The sequence below is a fragment of the Hetaerina americana genome, unplaced genomic scaffold (assembly GCF_022747635.1).
Source record: "Hetaerina americana unplaced genomic scaffold, ioHetAmer1.1.p SCAF_90, whole genome shotgun sequence".
Lineage (NCBI taxonomy): Eukaryota > Metazoa > Arthropoda > Insecta > Odonata > Calopterygidae > Hetaerina > Hetaerina americana.
Window position 1 is genome coordinate 1,259,628 of NW_027287539.1, and position 18,014 is coordinate 1,277,641.

Consider the following 18,014-nt stretch of genomic DNA (forward strand, 5'->3'; position numbering starts at 1 on the left):
GACTAGGCAGGAGTCATCCAGGATGCTGTAGGTGAGGTCATCCTCTCGAAAATCCACTCGCTCCCACACCTCCAATGTGTTCACTTGGTTAATCTGCGTGCTGTGTAGCCAGACATCCGTTGCCTTCATTTATTCGATTTTCCCTGGTGCTTTTTCTGTTTTACCCTTTTCCATTTCATGGGATTCCTCTGACTCACTCTTTTCTTTCTCTGTAGTCTTTTTCTTGAAGCTTCCTTCTTTCTTCCTGCCTCCTTCACCATCACCATTCGTTTGCATACATTAATGCGTACATGCATGGTACCCTAAAACCCACCGCTAGGGTGTGTGGCAGGGGGTGATTACACGTCAGGCTACTTTTGGCCCCAAATACTTTCCCTCCTAGCGCTGTTGGACAACATTATTCTGATCCCTTATGCTTGAAATGAATGTGAGGGAAAGAGGCCTGTTATTGCTCCGTTCCTCCCCGTCTCCGTTTTTAATGATAGGCATAGTTTCATCCTCTCCTCATGATGTAATTTCTTTGATGCCTTATCGAGGGTCGTTGAACGGTTTTTCGAGACATTCCGGTGACAGATCGCAAGGACGTGTTGTGCTGAGTTCTATTTTATAATCTTGTTAACGGAGAAAAGTTGTAATTTCAGTTTTCAGATGTCCACTTGCTAATCATCGAGTCAATTTCCCAGGAAGACTTCGTTCCCCTTATGTCCCATATTCATTCCTAGGATTGGCCCCCGCCGGGAAAATAATGGCAAACGAGATCCCCATTGTATTAGCGGCCGTGGCGTCGGCCTGGGGTTCGCAGACGACTCTACGCGTGAGTCATAAGAGTGCTTCCTTGTGAGATTTCCCTGGATTGTTATTAAGCACAAAATCGAGTGGTCGACTCCACCACCACGAACACCCGGAGTACTGTACACGGGAAACATTGAAATTGAACTGTCAATCGTAGGAGCGCCCCCCCCCCCAATCTCTTATATTACCGGAGTCGCCCGATCAGTTGCGAGCACGCACGAAGGGCCAGTCCCAAAAATATTTGAAAACAATAATAGGTTGCTTGGAATAATTTTGTTGCCTTGGGGTGGTCGTTCGCAGTTATTCTGATTCGTTATCTTTCCCTGGAAATTGATATCCTTTCGGTTATAAACTTAATGGATGTAATCTTATTCCACGATCTCCTATCGTAGTAATATGGTGGTAGCATATTGCATTTTCAACACCATCCCAAAAGAGACATGCTGCCAATGTATGCAAGAGATTTAATGTGTTGTTGAAGCTTAGTTCTGTGAACGAAATCCTACCTAGTTTACCTGATACGCTAGTAGATACCCTTCCAAGTTTATCGTAATCGTGTTTTAAAATCCGACCTCCCCTTGGGTGCCTCTGTTTTGGCAACCTTAGAATACTTTGAGAGGATCATAAAAACTAGCAGCATACTCGCGGTGACGTTTATCTGAAGGAATACTACTGGAATCGATGCATCAGTGATACTTATTAAAGTATCCCGATACTTTTGAGACATTTACCTTTAAAATACTATTTACTATTTAAGCGACGTCACCAGCGAAAAATAATTGGGATTTTAATCTTTATCACAACATTAGGTTGCGGTAGCCCATTGGTCCAGATCGTTTAGATAAAAGATAAAACCATTATTTAGGTTTTATTTCAACAAAAATTTCGCGTGCTAGATTTTTCGGTACGCTTATTTGAGTTATTTTTATCGAAAAGATTCAGCAGTAGTTAGTTATTGAAGGAGGGGACCGACAGCAATGATCCTTGCCGCCATCAGGGATAGGAGGGTAATTTGTTAGGGTAAGGATTTTCAGGGAATGGAGGATCGATGGAGAGAAACCCGGCGTTAGCATTAGCCAACTCTTTCGGAAATACGCCAAGGGTTCCAGATTTTTTTACTTTCATTTTGGTCCAGACGGACTGCGAACTCATTTAAATTGCCCGCCACGTAGCACCTCAAGTCGGGATCGGGATATAACTTAAAAATCCTGCCTTCTCCGAGATTCGAAACCGCCTCCTCGGGGTGGAAAATATTCAGGATTGGGGATTTAATGTGTATGCATTTCCACTCATCCTTTACGCAATCCTCCAGCTTGCTTTTAGTACACTAAAATGGTACCAGCATCTGCAAACTTCGCATTGAACGCCATTTCTCGATTTTTTTGCGGCAAACGCTGTATGTGAGATCAACCGCGTTTACTTAACCTAAGCGAAAGCGCCTAAGTACCTGGGTCCTGTGCTGCCATTTGGGAGCGCCCGTACTTTCACTAGGGTGTGACGGGGAACACGTCCTTTCACCTCGACATCTGAGTTTTTACTTCTTATGCTTTGCAGCATAATTTTGGTAGAGGTAAAAATTTTATTACTTTGTTTTCCATTGTATACGCGTAGAATATTAGGTATGTGCTGTATCAGAGAGAAGCGTCACTCCCCTCTCCTCTCCTCACTTTTTGGGAATCGGAAAAGCTGGCAATTCTCAAATAACGATACTCTAAAACTTCTCACTTCACCAACTAAAGTTATGACGGTGTACGTCTTGATGCGATGATAAACATTCAAACGTCTGAATATGACATTTGTATGCCATCATTTATACATGACGATATTGAAAGATAGTAATCACCGAAATACGGAGGATACGTGGAATCACTTCCTTGAGATCACGCGATCAGCAGTCAACTAGTTCATTCCGAGTAAATTTATAAAAGATAATACGGAGCCTAGACGGTACAACGGGGATGTTCGAAAGGCATTGTTAATTCACTCAAATGTGATAGAGGCGGAAGAGTAACCAGCAGTTTGGAAAAGGCTAAATAATTAAATTCCTTCTTTCGAAGCGTCTTCACCAATTTCTCACCGAATGCTTCAGATTACTTACCAAATGCTACCGGTCGACCGATCCCCAAAATTAAAATCTCATATACTGGAATAGAACGTTTGCTGAAAAATATCAAGCCTAATAAATCCTCCGGGCCCGATGAAATACCCACTCAATGCAATGTTCCAGTAGAAGCGATTTTTTTTTAAATTTTAAGAAAGCCTTCGACAAAGTACCTCCTAGTAATCTACTCACAAAGCTAGAAGCATATGGCATAGATGAAAATATCCGGGTTGGATTCAAGACTTTTTGAATGGTCAGGTACCAAAAGAGGGAACATAGATGGAGTTAGCTCAGATGCAGTAGAAGTTACTTCAGATGTTCCCCCGGGTGATGTTATCGGCCCTCGTTTATTCCTGCTTTACGTTAACGACATTAACTCCATAGTCACTGGTAAGATACGTTCAGTTGCCGATGATGCAGTGGTTTACCGTGATAGCCTTGTTCCCGAGGACGCAGCAGCTCTATCAGATGACTTAAATGCTAAGCAACGCTGGTGCGACACTTGACAATTAGACTTAAACTTTACAAAGTGCGTGGTGATAATTTTTTGGAAAATGAGCAATTCTCTCCTGAACGCCTACTGTATTGGGAACAGCGAAAAGTGAATATGTAGACTCAATTAAATACCTGGGTGTTACCCTCACTCACGATCTCTCCTGGGTGAAACACATATGGGGAATATTTAGACATGATAACAAAATATTGGGATTTAGTAGAAGAGTACTGGGTAAATGTGATGAAAAGGTAAAAGGGAAATGTTATCGGTCGTTGGTTAGGCCTCATTTAGAATATGCTGCAAGTATATGGGATCCCCACGAAGTAGGACTAATTACCGAATTGGATCGCGTGCAGCGTAGAGTAGCTAGATTTGTAAAATGTTTTTATGATAAACTTTTTAGCGTATCCAAAATATTAGAGCTGCTAGGCTGGGAATTACTCGCGAAGAGAAGGTTTAATTACAGATTGAAGTTCTTACATAAATTGGAAGGAGGTTTCTTTAGCAGTGATGTTGAAAATATATTATTACCCCCATCGTACTACGGTAGGAAAAATCATGCCGATAAAATTGGAGAGATTAATGGTATAAAAATAGATTTAAGATGTTATTTTTTCCGCGAACGATAAGGGATCATAATAACATTGTCCGACCGCGGTAGGGTCATATTCGGTTAAAAATTAGTCTGGTGCGTAGTCACCCCCTGCCACACACCCTAGCGGTGGCTTGCTGAGTACATCAATAAATCAGTTAAACAATAAAAGGTTCAGTGCTGCCGTGGACGTTTTCATTGGGATTTACCATTTATGAACGAACATAGAGAATCCTCAGATAACAAGTCAAATTAAATACTATCTGTAAATGGAGGTTGCAGGTCTGGTCCTGACGTGCTTCTGTTAACCATCTTTCTAGCTTTGTTTCTTGGTATAAATTTATTTAGCACGTAAGTGCGTATTGTTAATTGAATGGAGGTCCGTGTGTTCTCTTCACCGTTCATTAACTTAAAAATCCTGTTGCAAACATGGGCTTTCAAGTTGTATGAACCTCGGAAAATTATTCGGATTACGAAAAATATGTTAACTACGGGTCATTGAAAATTTCATATCGTTTTTAAGATTAATACAACATTCAGCAAGTACGTACTGTGATATTTTTGTTCCTTCTTGGTACTAAGATCTTTATTCGTGCAGAGGCTCACTGGGATCGGGAAAATACATATCATAGCGAAAATGCGCTCAGAATAACAAATACAGCCATATGCTCATAGAAAATATATTCGCTTACATTGATAGAGAAATAATGACTCTCTTAAAATATCAAATCTCATCAACAGCAGTATTATTCTGGTTATTTACTGTCTGTAGAAACTGGGATTCGTTTATTAAATTCACATGAAATGCAGTCTCATTCAACATTAGTGTAATGTATCATTTGAGGAATTGGTCTCATCTCGGTGACTTTGGGTCATAAATAGCAGAAGCCTTTGAATTTTTTACTTATAATCGTGTTCATTCAACTTCACGATTACCGCGATCTAAATAGGAACATTACCATACCGTTTCGTAACTCGTAATACCACGATATTACATTTGTTTATTCATGGTTAATGCCGGCATAATAGGAGCAGTGACCCAAACGTATTGATCGAACATGTTACTTTTATGACGTATTCATGTCAACGAGTAAAAAATAACTAATTTCAAACGGCGGAAAATTTGTGATAAATTCTCGTCTTCATTTTTTACGCCAAATTTTCGGTTACCTAACATTGGCAAATCAGTATCAAAAATACTGGCAATTGGTTTATAATTATTTGCGGCAACATTTCGCGTCCATTGTCAAGGGTGTTGCTGAAAGGAAAGGATTATGGATTAGAATTAATAAATGTCTAACCAACTAATACTTCTTCCTACGCACTTGACTGTTTGGCGAGAATGCTCACTTCCGGCGTTCCCTGCTCTCTACGAAGCGATTGATGATTCAGATGGCAACTAGAAGTGGAAAATGAACCAGCATTTTTTTTATCTGAGTCATCGAATCTGGATTATAACAATGTAGGAAGCGATAAAATCCAACTTATGTTCTGAGGCCCAAGTTTACGTTATTTCAAGATATGGCACAATAAGAATTGTATTATGAACGTGGTGGAGTCATCAGTCGGCAGATAAACATAGGTCTAGGCCTAGAAGATTTCAACTGTTACATATCTATTCGGAGAACCTTGGCAGGCAGGGGTCGACCGTGGATCAACCTCTTTCTGCCATAGGGGGACAGGTGAGAGGGAGGGCATTGGGAGGATACATCGGCGGAAACGAATGAGAACTCTCTCCGAAAATGGCGTGCGTTGGCTTTCAATCGCCACAATCGTGGCATGAAATTTGGCATCGACGCGAACCATTTTATTAGCTTGTTTCTCACAAATTCAGTCATCTTCACGAGGGCGAGTTTTCTGGATGAATTTTGTATTGGGTGCGGGCTGTGTACTGTGGTTTCCTCGAGACGCAGTGCGGCGGTCTGGCGCCCCCTCCCCGAGGGTGCGGCCCGCGGAGAGAAACCTCGCTCCCCTGCCCCCCCTTCCATTTATAGTTGGCCTCGCTGACTCAGCGTGGCCCAAATTAGACGGAATGTTTAGCATGCGGTGGACTGGCGGCCAGTCCATTGCACCCGGCCACCGGACCTCCGGCGGCCGGGAACCGTGTTTACGTTGTCCGATTGTTTCTTGAAAGAATCCTGCGCACTTGTTCAGCCCGTGTAAATTGTTGGCCTTGGGAACAAGTCGCCAACACACTACAAGAGTCCAACTCTTGTGCTCCGCATTGCAAAGCATGTTAAATGTGGCGGAGCAGGAATACCCCATTCGGAGTAGAAAATCTCATTCCTTGTTTTCTAATATGTGACGGGGGGGGGGGTGATGAATAAGGGTGTCCGGCGACCAGAAAACCGGGACGAGTCGGGATCATTGCTGCGGTCGAGGGAAAATACGACTGAAAGTGAGGAAATGTTCTCACGGAGCGTCGCAATTTTATTTTGAAATATTTATCCCATCGAAAAAACAAATGGATGACTTAAACTTGAAAACCCTTTTGCGATCCTTCGAAAGTTAAATTGCTGTCACAGAAATTGGATTTTTTTCTTTCGAAAACTTTTTATTGCTTAAGCTGTGGAAAATGAAAAGCAGTTATTTAAAAAATTACCCTTGTGTAGAGCGAGCATTCTTTATAGAACCCTCGAATTTAGTTCATCGTTATTACATGCAGAATCATCTAAATTGGGTATTTGCAAACAAGAGAAGGCCATATTTGGCAAAGAAAAATTCTCTTCCATCAAAACAATGCACGCTTGTAGTTTCCATGGCGAAAATTATGGAATTAAAGTTTGAATTATTATATATCCATGTGATTCACATGATTTGCCCCCCTGTGACTTCCTTTATTCCCAAACTTGCAAAAATTGCATGGTAGAAAATACGTCGAACAAACAATTCACGTCAAACGAGGAGGTCATCGCCAGCGCAGATGCCTACTTTGAGGATCTTCTGCATTCCTGCATATTGGATGGCTTAAAAAAGTTAAGAGATGCCCTGGGAAAAGTGTATCGAGCTAAAAGATGTTGAAAAGTAGAAACTACCCAAAACGATTTGTTTTTCTAAGGGCTTATTGAAGGAGCCACATTAGTTGTTGAGGGCCAACTAGATCCTACCTTTTTTTGGAAGATTCCCAATGATGATGAGTAGGTGTGGGAGTGGAGTAAGCTACGTCCGTATGTTATGCTTCCCTATCCTCCTCCCACTCCGCAGCTCATCTTCAGTTAACACAGTTTCTATGCTGGAGAAACAAAGTGAATATTGGTTTGATATATTGGTGACCAGCCTGGTAAAGAAAGAGGAAGTTTGGACAAATGAGGCATCATAGCCTGTTGCATGGCCCTGAAATAGATACGTACACCCATGCTCCTATTTTTCAATTCTAACTTTATTAACTTGTATTTTCAGGTGTCAGTGAAAATAGTGATAAAAATCCTGATGGTGTGGATAACTCAAGGGAGGAACTGGACAATGTGTATTTTCTAGTGCTGGATCCTCAATATCATCCCATTACTCCAGACAGAACGTGTGAAGAGTCAGTGAAAATATTTGAGCAGCACAAACAGGTTGGAATAAATTTAACGAAGTGCTGCATGCACACACCCACTTACAATATGCATGCATCCTCAAATTAAAACAAACATTTTCCATTTTCCTTTCCATTTCTTAGCCCTTTTTCTCTCATGACATATTTTCTTCCCAGAAAGCCGGTACTTAATTTTTGAACATTTTCAGCTGATATTTGAATATTTTCCTTGAACCTAATTTTTGCCCACCGAATCGAATTACCTGAAATAACCTAAGTTATTAAATGTTTTCTTCCAGAAACGCTTGTAACTATTCCCTTGAATTGACTATACTCCTTCCTCCCTATAATTGCTTGTTGGTATGTAGGCCTGAATAAGTACCAAGTTCATTGACTCAAATTCTACTTCTTCTAATACAAGGTCGGTCCCAAAAGTAGTAGGACTTATTTTTTCCTGGTTAGACGGACAGATGGGCTCAGGCTGCGTTTGATGGAGGGGAGTCTCAGGAATGGCTGGAGGCTGGTGGCAGCTGGCTCCCAGCCTTTGCGTAGTGTGGATCGTTCGTTTATGAAACCTCGAAACACTCCATCATGAACAGTGATATGCTCTGTTACTGGAACACTGCTACGCCATCAAATTTTGGGTGAAACTGGGTTAACTGTGAAAGAGACTCATGACATGCTCAAGGCAGCTTATGATGCTGCCATGGATAGAATGGGTGTTTTTGAGTGGTACAAGTTTTTTGGTTGGGTAGAGAAAATGTTGAAGGTGCAGAACGTTCAGAAAGCCCTTTGACCTCAAAAAGTGACGAAAATCTTGCAAGAGTGGAGGCTTTGAGAGGCTTGGTTGTAAAGGGATCGCAGATCAAGTGTTTGCATGGTTTCTGGTACTAGGCATCCCTAAAAGTAATGTGCATAGACTTGTGACCAAAAACATGGGCGTGAGAATGGTGTGTGTAAAGTTGGTGCTGTGAGTGCCCTTGGGCGAACAAAAGGAAACTCACATGCAGATCTCTCAAGAGCATCACGACCATGTGAGTGAGGTCCCAAATTTTTTAGACAATGCCCCACCAGACTTCCTCCTCTTCCCCCACCTCATCCGTGCCGAAAGGTCATCACCATGACTCGGTGGAAGCATTACAATGGGCCATGACGAGCGAGTCGAGCAGCATACCGTGTGCTGCCTTACAGAAGGTGTACGGGGTGTGGAAAGCCCACTGGCAGTGGTGTGATGATGCACAAGGCTGCTGCTTTGAAGATTTCTGACTGAATGTATCAATTCTGGCATAAATTGTTTTTAATTGACTCAGTCCTACTGCTTTTGGGGCATACCTTGTATTTCAATCGCCTTTTTGTTTATTATTAATGGCACCCCTGGGTGGCTTTCCTCCCCTCCACTATATACATATTACTCTATACCTTTCGCTCCAGTATTTCCTCTCCTCTTGCACAGCTTACAATGTATCTAATCCTCTCTCTATCCCTCAGTTTATATTTTTTGCTTTCCTGGCCTCAACATTGTGATAACATTCCAAGTCCCCATTCCAGCTGGTTTGTTCCTCTTCTACATCTTCTTCACTGCTGATTCAATGAATTCTCTTCGCAAGTATTTCGTGTGAAAATCGCTGTGGAAGCCTTGCCTCTTCTGCTTCCAGGCAGTACACATGGCCCATTTGGCCGAGTTCTGTCGTTGCCAGGACTCATTTCCTTTTTAATTAATTTTAGCTTCATTAAGGGATTCAATCCAAAATGTGAAATGAATCTGTTCAATTTTTCCAAAAACTCATCACTCTTTGCCACTTTACGGCAACCATTAACGTTCCCACCTATTTGCTGCAAACATAAGTGCTTGGAGTATTTTAAAATCACCTTGTTGTACCCTTCATAATCTGAAGCATTTCATTCTGTAATAATTTCAACTTTCACTGTACTCTTGAATTTCTCCAAAGAAGTGACACGCTCACTTATTCAACTCATCGAACCTCGTCCTATGTTCTGTAGTGAACCCTCCTTGGAGAATATATATGCCCAGAAACTGAGATGTAGACAAATTATGAATCCAAGGCATACCTGTGGTTATATTAGTAGCCATGTTCTGCCCAAATTATCTAACGTAACCACACGCTACCACCAACTACTAATCCAGGTTCACAGGGATATGAGTGAAAGCGAAAGAATTTTTGAGTCTCAGACAATTAATTATTTACTTTGGAACAAGAAAGAACTCCCCTGGCTAGGATAGGTGGGTTGGGAATAGAGATGGGTCATGTCCATTGTGTCAAGGGGCAAATCAAAGGGTTGCTCTCTGGAAAATCTCCCAGGCCAGGTTTCTGTGTGAGGGTGATCACAAAATGGTTTAGTTAGTCCTCCACGAGAAACTTATATTTGCAAGGAACCTCATTTTCATAGTCTATGGACCCTTGTGATTTCTTAGCAGGTTTAGATGTACATTTAGATGGCCTTTATCCCTTTAGAGTCCTCTTTGTTGTGGTTATCAGATGTCTGAGGCCAAAGATGGCTCACTGTCATAAGCTCATGAAAATGAAGGTTCTTTGTCATGGCTTGATTACATTTAGCTATCTAAGGTAGTCAGTTATGAAAGTCACTTACCATTTCAGCATCTACTTGTATTTCACCAAAAGTCGTTGACAGCTGGAACTCTCACTCATGAAGTATGGAATTTTTGTGAAATGAGTATTTTGTGATATGGGATATGCATAAATGTAAACTGAATGTATGCTAAGAAAGGTATTGAGATTCAACGGCAATAAGAGGAATCCAAAGACATCACAATTTGTTTTCCTTCATGCTCTCTCTTTCATAGAAAGCTCTCTTTAGGTCAAGTAAATTTATGGAGCACATAGTTTTAATTTTGCTTCCATTTTCTGCGTCATAATGTTTTCACTCAAAGCACATTTTCCTGTAATTTATACTTTTTTTCCCTTGTCCTGCACAAAATGACAAAAAGGGTTTCACTTTATTTTCTACGGATTATCCTATTGCCTCCAAAAAAAATGAAAAAATTTTTACCTTAAAGTTCTGCTTGATGATACACTCACTACCCATTGCTCTCTGCTGCCTCATTACAGTCACAGATGATAAATAAAAGCAAAGTGTTGTTCCTAATTGTGCATTTATTAGTACTGAAGCATAATTATTTGCTGTCTTATTAGCAGTTTTTTTCTTCCGTAAAATGCCCATGGTATATTTATATATATTATCAATTCATTTTTAAACATCTATCATTTTGTCTTTTATTATTTTAGCTGGCCAGGGAATATTTGAAGGTGGGGACAGAGATGGCGTATTTATCTCGATGCATGAGTCAGTTGTCTGAAAAACTAAGTGAAGCTGAAGGCCTGCATCAACTTGATCAACAGGACACTGAGCACTATGAAGGAGAGCTGCGCACACTGGAGAATGAAAAGGTAGGAATCTCATGGTAGTTGATGTTTGTTCATGATTGCAGTGCATATTGTCCTCTTTGATGACATTAGTCTCAAATGTGTGAACAATTTGAGGCCCTATGAATTTGTGAGAAATGTAATGGAAAGTTCGATAGAAGTAGAGCTGATGCTAGGATAAATTTTGGGACCATAAAAAGAGAGATAAATTTCTAAATCACCTATAACTCCTTTATTTCAAGGGATAAAATTGTATTTAAATTGGAAAGAATTTTATTATCAGACTGGTCATCCAATTCATTCAGTGCCCTTAACCTCACTGCTTAGGAGTTTATTTTATTTCATTATTTATCTATTCATATTTACACTGCAGGCCACCACTAGGGTGATTGGCAATGGGTGATCAGATACGAGAACAATTTTACCTGAACATGACCCTAGCGTGGTCGAAAAATTTATTTGGATACCCCATGGTTCGTGGAAAAAATGACATATTAAATCTGTTCTAAAATTAATTTCTCTAATTTGACGAGCATGATCTCTCCTACCATAGTGTGATGGGTGTAATAATACATTTTCAATGACCCTGCTAAAGAGACCTCCTTCCAATGAATGCCAGAGCATTATCTGTGATTTAACCATAGCTCCATGAGTGATTCCCAGCCTAGCTGCTCTAATATTTTAGATAAGCTAAAAAGTTTATCATTACAACATTTTACAAATCTAGCTCCTCTATACTACACGCGATCCAATTCGACAATTAATCCGACTTCGTGAGGATCCCATATACTTCCAGCGTATTCTAAATGAGGCCTAACCAGCGACAGATAACATTTTTCATCGACCTTTTCATCACATTTACCCAGTGCTTTTCTAATAAATCTTAATTTTTTTGTTAGCATGTCCACATATTCCCCATATGTATTTCACCGATGGGAGATCGTGAGTGAGGGTAAGGCCTAGGTATTTAATTGAGTCTAAAAATTCCATTTGGGTGTTCCCAATGCAGCAGGCGTTCAGGAGGGAATTCTCATTACCCAAAAATTTATCAGTATGCACTTTTTTAAGTTTATTTCTAATTGCCTAGTGGTGCACCAGCATTGTATAGGATTTAGGTCATCTGATAAAGCTGCTGTGTCCTCTGGATCACGGATATTATGGTAAACCACTGCATCATCGGCAACTGAACATATCTTACTGGTGACTATGGAGTCAATGTCATTGATGTAAAGTAGGAATGAAAGAGGTCCCTGGGGAACACCTGAAGTAGCTTCTACTGCAATTGCACTTACTCCATCTATGACTGCTCTTTGTACCGGGCCATTCAAAGTCTTTAATCCAACCCCAAATATTTTTAGCTATGCCATATGCTTCTAGCTTTGTGAGTAGTTTACTATGAGGTACTTTTTCGAAGGCTTTCTTAAAATCTAAAAAAATCACATCCACTGGAATTTTGCATTCTCCTGATGTAAGAATATCATGAACAAAAAGCGCAAGTTATCTCTCCAAGGATATTCCTTTTCGGAAACGGTGCTGATATTTCATTAATAACTTCTGATATCTCGGTAACTCACGATCAAATTAGAAACTATATGTTTCATAACCCTTAATGAAATGGATGTTGTGGAAATAGGCCTGTAATTGTTTGGTTCCTCCTTGCCTCCGTTTTTAAATATAGGTGTTACATTAGCCGTTTTCCAATCTCTGGGAGCCTTGTGATCTATCAGCGACTTCTTAAATATTATTTCTAGATACAGCACAATTTCCAAAGCTAGATCCTTAAATATACGAGTGGGTATTTCATTGGGCCCAGAGGATTTAATAGGCTTAATATTTCTCAGAAAACATCCTATTCCATTATGTGAGATTTCAATTTTGGCAATCGGTCGATTTGGTAAGCTATTGGAAGCATTCGGTGAGAAATTGGTGAAGATGCTTTGAAAGAAGGAATTTAATAAGTTAACCTTTTTCAAAAAAAGGCTTGTTTCTCTTTCGCCTTTATCAGTTTTGAGTGAATTAACAGTTGACTTGATTTCTAAAATTCATTCTTGGCATTCGCTCTGGATATCTTATATTCATAGGTGATCTCATTCTTGGAAGGGGAAAAGTCTCAATTTGACTCAGTGAGATCAGCATTTTCATCAAAATCGATCTATGCAGAGGCTGACAAAAAAAATTGCAATTCACTGGTTGTTCTTTATTTATTTATAATTTTTTCTACATTTCGTTTTGATTCTTTCGAATATAGTTAAATATGGTAGTTTTTTGAAATATGTTTTAAAAAAATATTAGTATTGTGTCTAAAAATCGAAATATTATTGCTAAAAAAAATTCTTCAAATTTATAATACTGTAATAATTACATTTATTTTTCATATGATGTAAATTATTATTATTAACTACAATATTTTATTTTAAAATAAAAAAAACTGCACAGGGATATCTGAACAAATAACTTCATAATATTTTTTTTCCTATGGTGATACATTTTCTTAAATTACCCTTCGCACTTCTCACTAGTACCCCTGGAATTCCCACCACATCAAGAGGGTTAATTCTATTTGTTCTGTCATTTCTGTAAATGGAAAAGGATTTTGGGAAAGTTTCACTGTCGACAATATGGGTGGGACACCAGCTTTCTGTCCCAATAATTATATCTGCACCTGTGCTTTGAATAAGGTGATGATATTTTGCCACTTTATTTTTTAAACTTTGGCAATTTACTACCAATACAGATAATGTTCCCATGACCTTATGGTTTTTTGAATTTTTATCAAGGATTGTCTTCTTATTTATATTCAATCCCTTATAAAATTTTCTGTCCGATGCTATCTGATTGGTGTTAAATGAACTATTACTAGCACTGAACCTCGCTTAATTTAAAGATACATAATTTGGCAGAGAAGACTTTAAAGACCCACTAATTGACCTACATGCTGACCTACACTTAAATCTAAAAAAAGCCTTCCAGTGCTCGAATATATTACCCACTACATACCTGGTGGCCCCAGATGTGTAATGAACACCAGAATGGTTCAGGGGGTACCTACATGATCGGATGGCAGGGTGGAGGTCAACGAAGGACCCCCCTATATACCTGCTGAAAGCATGCAACCTCTGAATTGATGCCTGGGGTTGCAGGCCAGGCCCCAATAATGCTTGAATGAAGAAATTTGTGAGAGGTCCATAGAATCAACAGTGTTGCCCTTTATCTCAGAGATATGAGCCCATAGTGAAATCTTCCAAATTATGGTAGAGGATTACTGGACTTATTATTTTTATTAGCAAAGAAAATAAAACATATTTTTACTCGACTTTATGATAAATAGAAAAACAGTTTTAACAGCAATCTTCTAGCAGTCTTATAAGGATCAAAAGTGTGCATGCAGGATCTGTGACAGCAACCAACCAATACTTTTTCAATGGGCTGATATTTAAAATAACTCAGCTTTAACCTTGATATGTAAAAAAATCTTCACTGTAGGTATTGGGTAGATGAAACAAACAGGAGATTGGCATGCATCTGAACAGGCTTTGACGTCCTTACCCAGTAGAATGAAAGGGGAGAGAAATCGAACTTACCTTGATTCATGTATGCACCTGGAAAGGTTAAAACTTCCTCGCTGTGAAGGCGGAAGTGAGAATGCTGAGATTACCTTAATGCAGTTTTTTTTTTACTTTCAACCCATTTTTAAAATTGCCAAGAACTTTTACAGCATAATCACTCTGCCATCAAATGAATCCACATCAACTGTAGTTAATGCTGCCTACCCAAGTGGCTCCTTAAAAAAAAGACTAGGAGTATAATTAATATAAAATATTTCATCAGGTTGTTCAACATTTATGTTTTCTTTATTTTATATGCTTGACAGTTACTATATTGTGCCTAGCAAGTTGGTCAAATGTTTTGGTGTTTCATTTTTATGGTTTAAAATTTGTTGACATTTGGACGTGACCTGAAAAGAACTTGGTGCAAATTATTTTTTAAAATGATGAAATTGATTGGCAGGAGGGCCTGTTGCAGCTCCACAGAAACCTCAAGAGGCAGTTGGAGATAATTAAGGGGCAAAAGTGTGAGCACCACGATGCCTGGAAGGTGCCGTCAGATTGTGGGTGCCAATGATAGGCTGTCCGTCCTTTGGATGGATACGCTCTCTTGCATGGCCCAGCATCAGTGGAGAAATGGGAGAAGAAGCAAATGCCTTTCGTGGGTGTTGGAGGGCTACGTAGCCCCTTCATAACCACCCGCCCTAGCACTGACACCTGACCCAGATTGGTGAATTGAGATTCGTCACAGTATTGTCATGGTAAATTATTCACTGTGCATGCAGTGGAACCTCATAATATGAGCATAATCCATTCCGCGATCTTTCTCGTAAAGCGAAACACTCGTTTAGTGAAGCAACTTTTTGCCCATAAATTATTGTAAAATGCAATAATGCATTCCATGCCAAAAGAAATGAATTTTGTACAAGATAAAAAAAAAATTAAATGTACATTGTTTAAGATCATGGATCACGTTCACCTTTTTTTCTAATGCAGAATGAAGCCACCAGGAATGCACACTCATTTGTAAAATAAAAAAAAAAATTAAATAAATTGTATATTAATTACGATACGTACCTAATTCCTTTTTACTAGAAAGCTGTCTAGAGACATTTACAGTATTCTTGCCAATGCTTCAAAATTTGGTAGATTCATTCATCAATTTGATAAAAGCAATCTTTCAACATCTTTGAGAATATGTGCCCGTTGAATAGATACTCTTTGTCACTCAATTTTAAGCATCTATCTTCCTAGTCTTGTCCATGCTCTTGAAGAAAAGGCCAATTGTTGATTTTGACTGATTGTTGTTGTGCGTGCTAGATTAGCCTTGCACACACCTTGTTTCCGATTTGCAATGATTTTACTTTTTATTTCTACTGTTCTACTTCATTTTTATTCTCTTATGGCATTCTGTGTACGAATTTTTCTTCAGGGTCAATTTTAGAACTATGCACTAAATATTATTTAGCTTTGCTCCAAAGAATCACTAATATTATGTCTGAACACAAGTTTGGAAAAATGTATGATGACTAGTGATGCTAAAATGCTAGCAGAATGAATGCTAGAGACAAACTGCAGTAGTAGGCGTGCAATGAATCCATAAATTCCCCCTTCTTGCCATTTTAAATGCAGAAAGTTGCTCATCAAGCGAGTTGTTTTGGGGACCAATATTTTTGCTCATTTTGCAAATTACTTGCTGTTCGAGGTGCTCGTTGGGCAAGGTTCCACTGTATATGTTGTCTGTATATTGCTATACCCTAGGTAAAATCTTATTTTATCATATTTATTGCCTTGCTGTAAAGTATTGTTTTAATAAATGGGTACGTGATCTGGGCAAGGTGAATGAGAAATGAGAGATAGAGAGATGGGTCCGGTGTAACCGATGCCGAAGTGGGAGGGGTTGCTGATGAGTGAGCCCTCCCAGTCTGGAAGCTCTGTGCACTATGGTGTGGTGAGCACACTGCCTTTGGGTTTGAAGACTTGGGCATGAGAAGGGCTTAGGGGAGAAAACTTCAAAGGCACTTAGGATTGTAATAATTGCTTCTGACACGGGTGGTCTTGGAGTCCTCCTGGTAGCCTGGCCATAGATATGTTTTTGGTGATGATGAGTGGCATTTTGTCATGAGGGGGGGTAAATACCTGCTGATACTCTGTGCCTGCTTGCATTGTGGCACTACCAAAAGGACCAAAAACAGAGATGAGAAGGATGTCAGTGGAGAGCTTGCTACTGTGAGAAACTGCTCCATCTTCCCTTCCCTTCACTCCTTTGTCAGTAGATGTATTTTCAGCATGTTCATAAGGATGTACATTATCACAGTGGGTAAAATTGAAATTTACAAGTAGAAAATCTGTTCAGTTAATTATAATTCTAGATTCTATAATATTATTTTAATTTATTGTAAAATTCTGAGACAATATGTGACTAACCCAAAATTTGTCTCTGAGCTTCACATCATGTATACAATAATGTATCAGCTTGCAGTAAACCACAGTTAGGTCATAGGGTGTAAGAAATTGTAATTTTCAAATATTTTGAGGATGGGGATATTTGATATTTGATGTAACATTACCATGATATATTTGATACTCTCGAACAATGTGAAATTTTTCTGAGTATTGCGCTTGAGGACTGGAGAAAAAATTGTCACATTTTCCTATTATTTAATTGAGTAACCCTTCCTCAAGTTTTCTAGAATTGCTGGATTCAGAAAAGTATTAGATAAATGAGAACCCTAATTTTGAATCAATGATTTTTATGGATGGACTGCAACCAATAATGTTAAGAAATACAAATGATGATCTCAGATTACTAGACTGCCCTAAAATGTTAACTTCATTGCAATAAATTAAAATAATTTGGAATCAGAAAAGCAGTCTTTGAAAGGGTGCTCACAGATTAGAAATTTCTACACTTTTGTTTGATTGATCTAAATGATATGCATGTCCCACACAGTGTACAGAATTCCTAACATTCCTTGTAGATGGTGTGTAATTATCTGATTTAATAGCTGCTGAAAATTGTAGGCAGATGTGATTTGTACCTTGCATTGATTCATCTTAAGAGTGATTCAAGGTTCATAATGCTACCTAAATATTTCATTGCAATCGCAAAATGGATAAAGCTGAAAAATGGTATTCATTCATCATAATAAATCACACAGGTCAATTTATGACATCTTTTTATGGTAATTTATTATGTCCTTTGGATCTTAAATTTGACATGAAGGTAGATACCTAGGTATTAAGTAACTGAAAAAATAAAAGTACTTCAAAAATTTGACTTTTTGTGTACTCTTTTAATTCAGGCTATTTTACATTTAAATAATTGAATTTCAGGAAGAAATGAAAGAAATCTTATGCATGGGAAAAATGTTTGTTTGTGACAAACATATAGATAAAGGACCAACTACCAGGTGTACATGTATGAAATTCTGATAGTTTAAAAAAAATTGGAATAATGATAAAAAGAGCTTTATTCAAAGTACGCTCCATAGCTAGTTAGACATTTTTCCCATCTTTTGGGCAATTTATGGATACCACGCCAGTAAAATCTTTCCCATTTGCCTC

At 38.9% G+C, this 18,014-nt stretch overlaps 1 protein-coding gene across 2 annotated transcripts in view; it reads left to right on the forward strand.

Annotated features, from left to right (window-relative positions):
• LOC139699786 (mitogen-activated protein kinase kinase kinase 7-like) overlaps positions 1-17,696 on the forward strand; it is a 64,650-nt gene extending 46,954 nt beyond the window's left edge. For both annotated transcript variants that reach the window (XM_071598223.1, XM_071598224.1), the window contains exons 10-12: positions 7,381-7,538; positions 10,765-10,926; positions 14,911-17,696. In XM_071598223.1, coding sequence (XP_071454324.1) covers positions 7,381-7,538; positions 10,765-10,926; positions 14,911-15,024 — 434 coding nt within the window. In that variant the 3' untranslated portion in view covers positions 15,025-17,696. The remainder of the gene's footprint in view (positions 1-7,380; positions 7,539-10,764; positions 10,927-14,910) is intronic.
• The last annotated feature ends 318 nt before the right edge of the window (positions 17,697-18,014 follow it).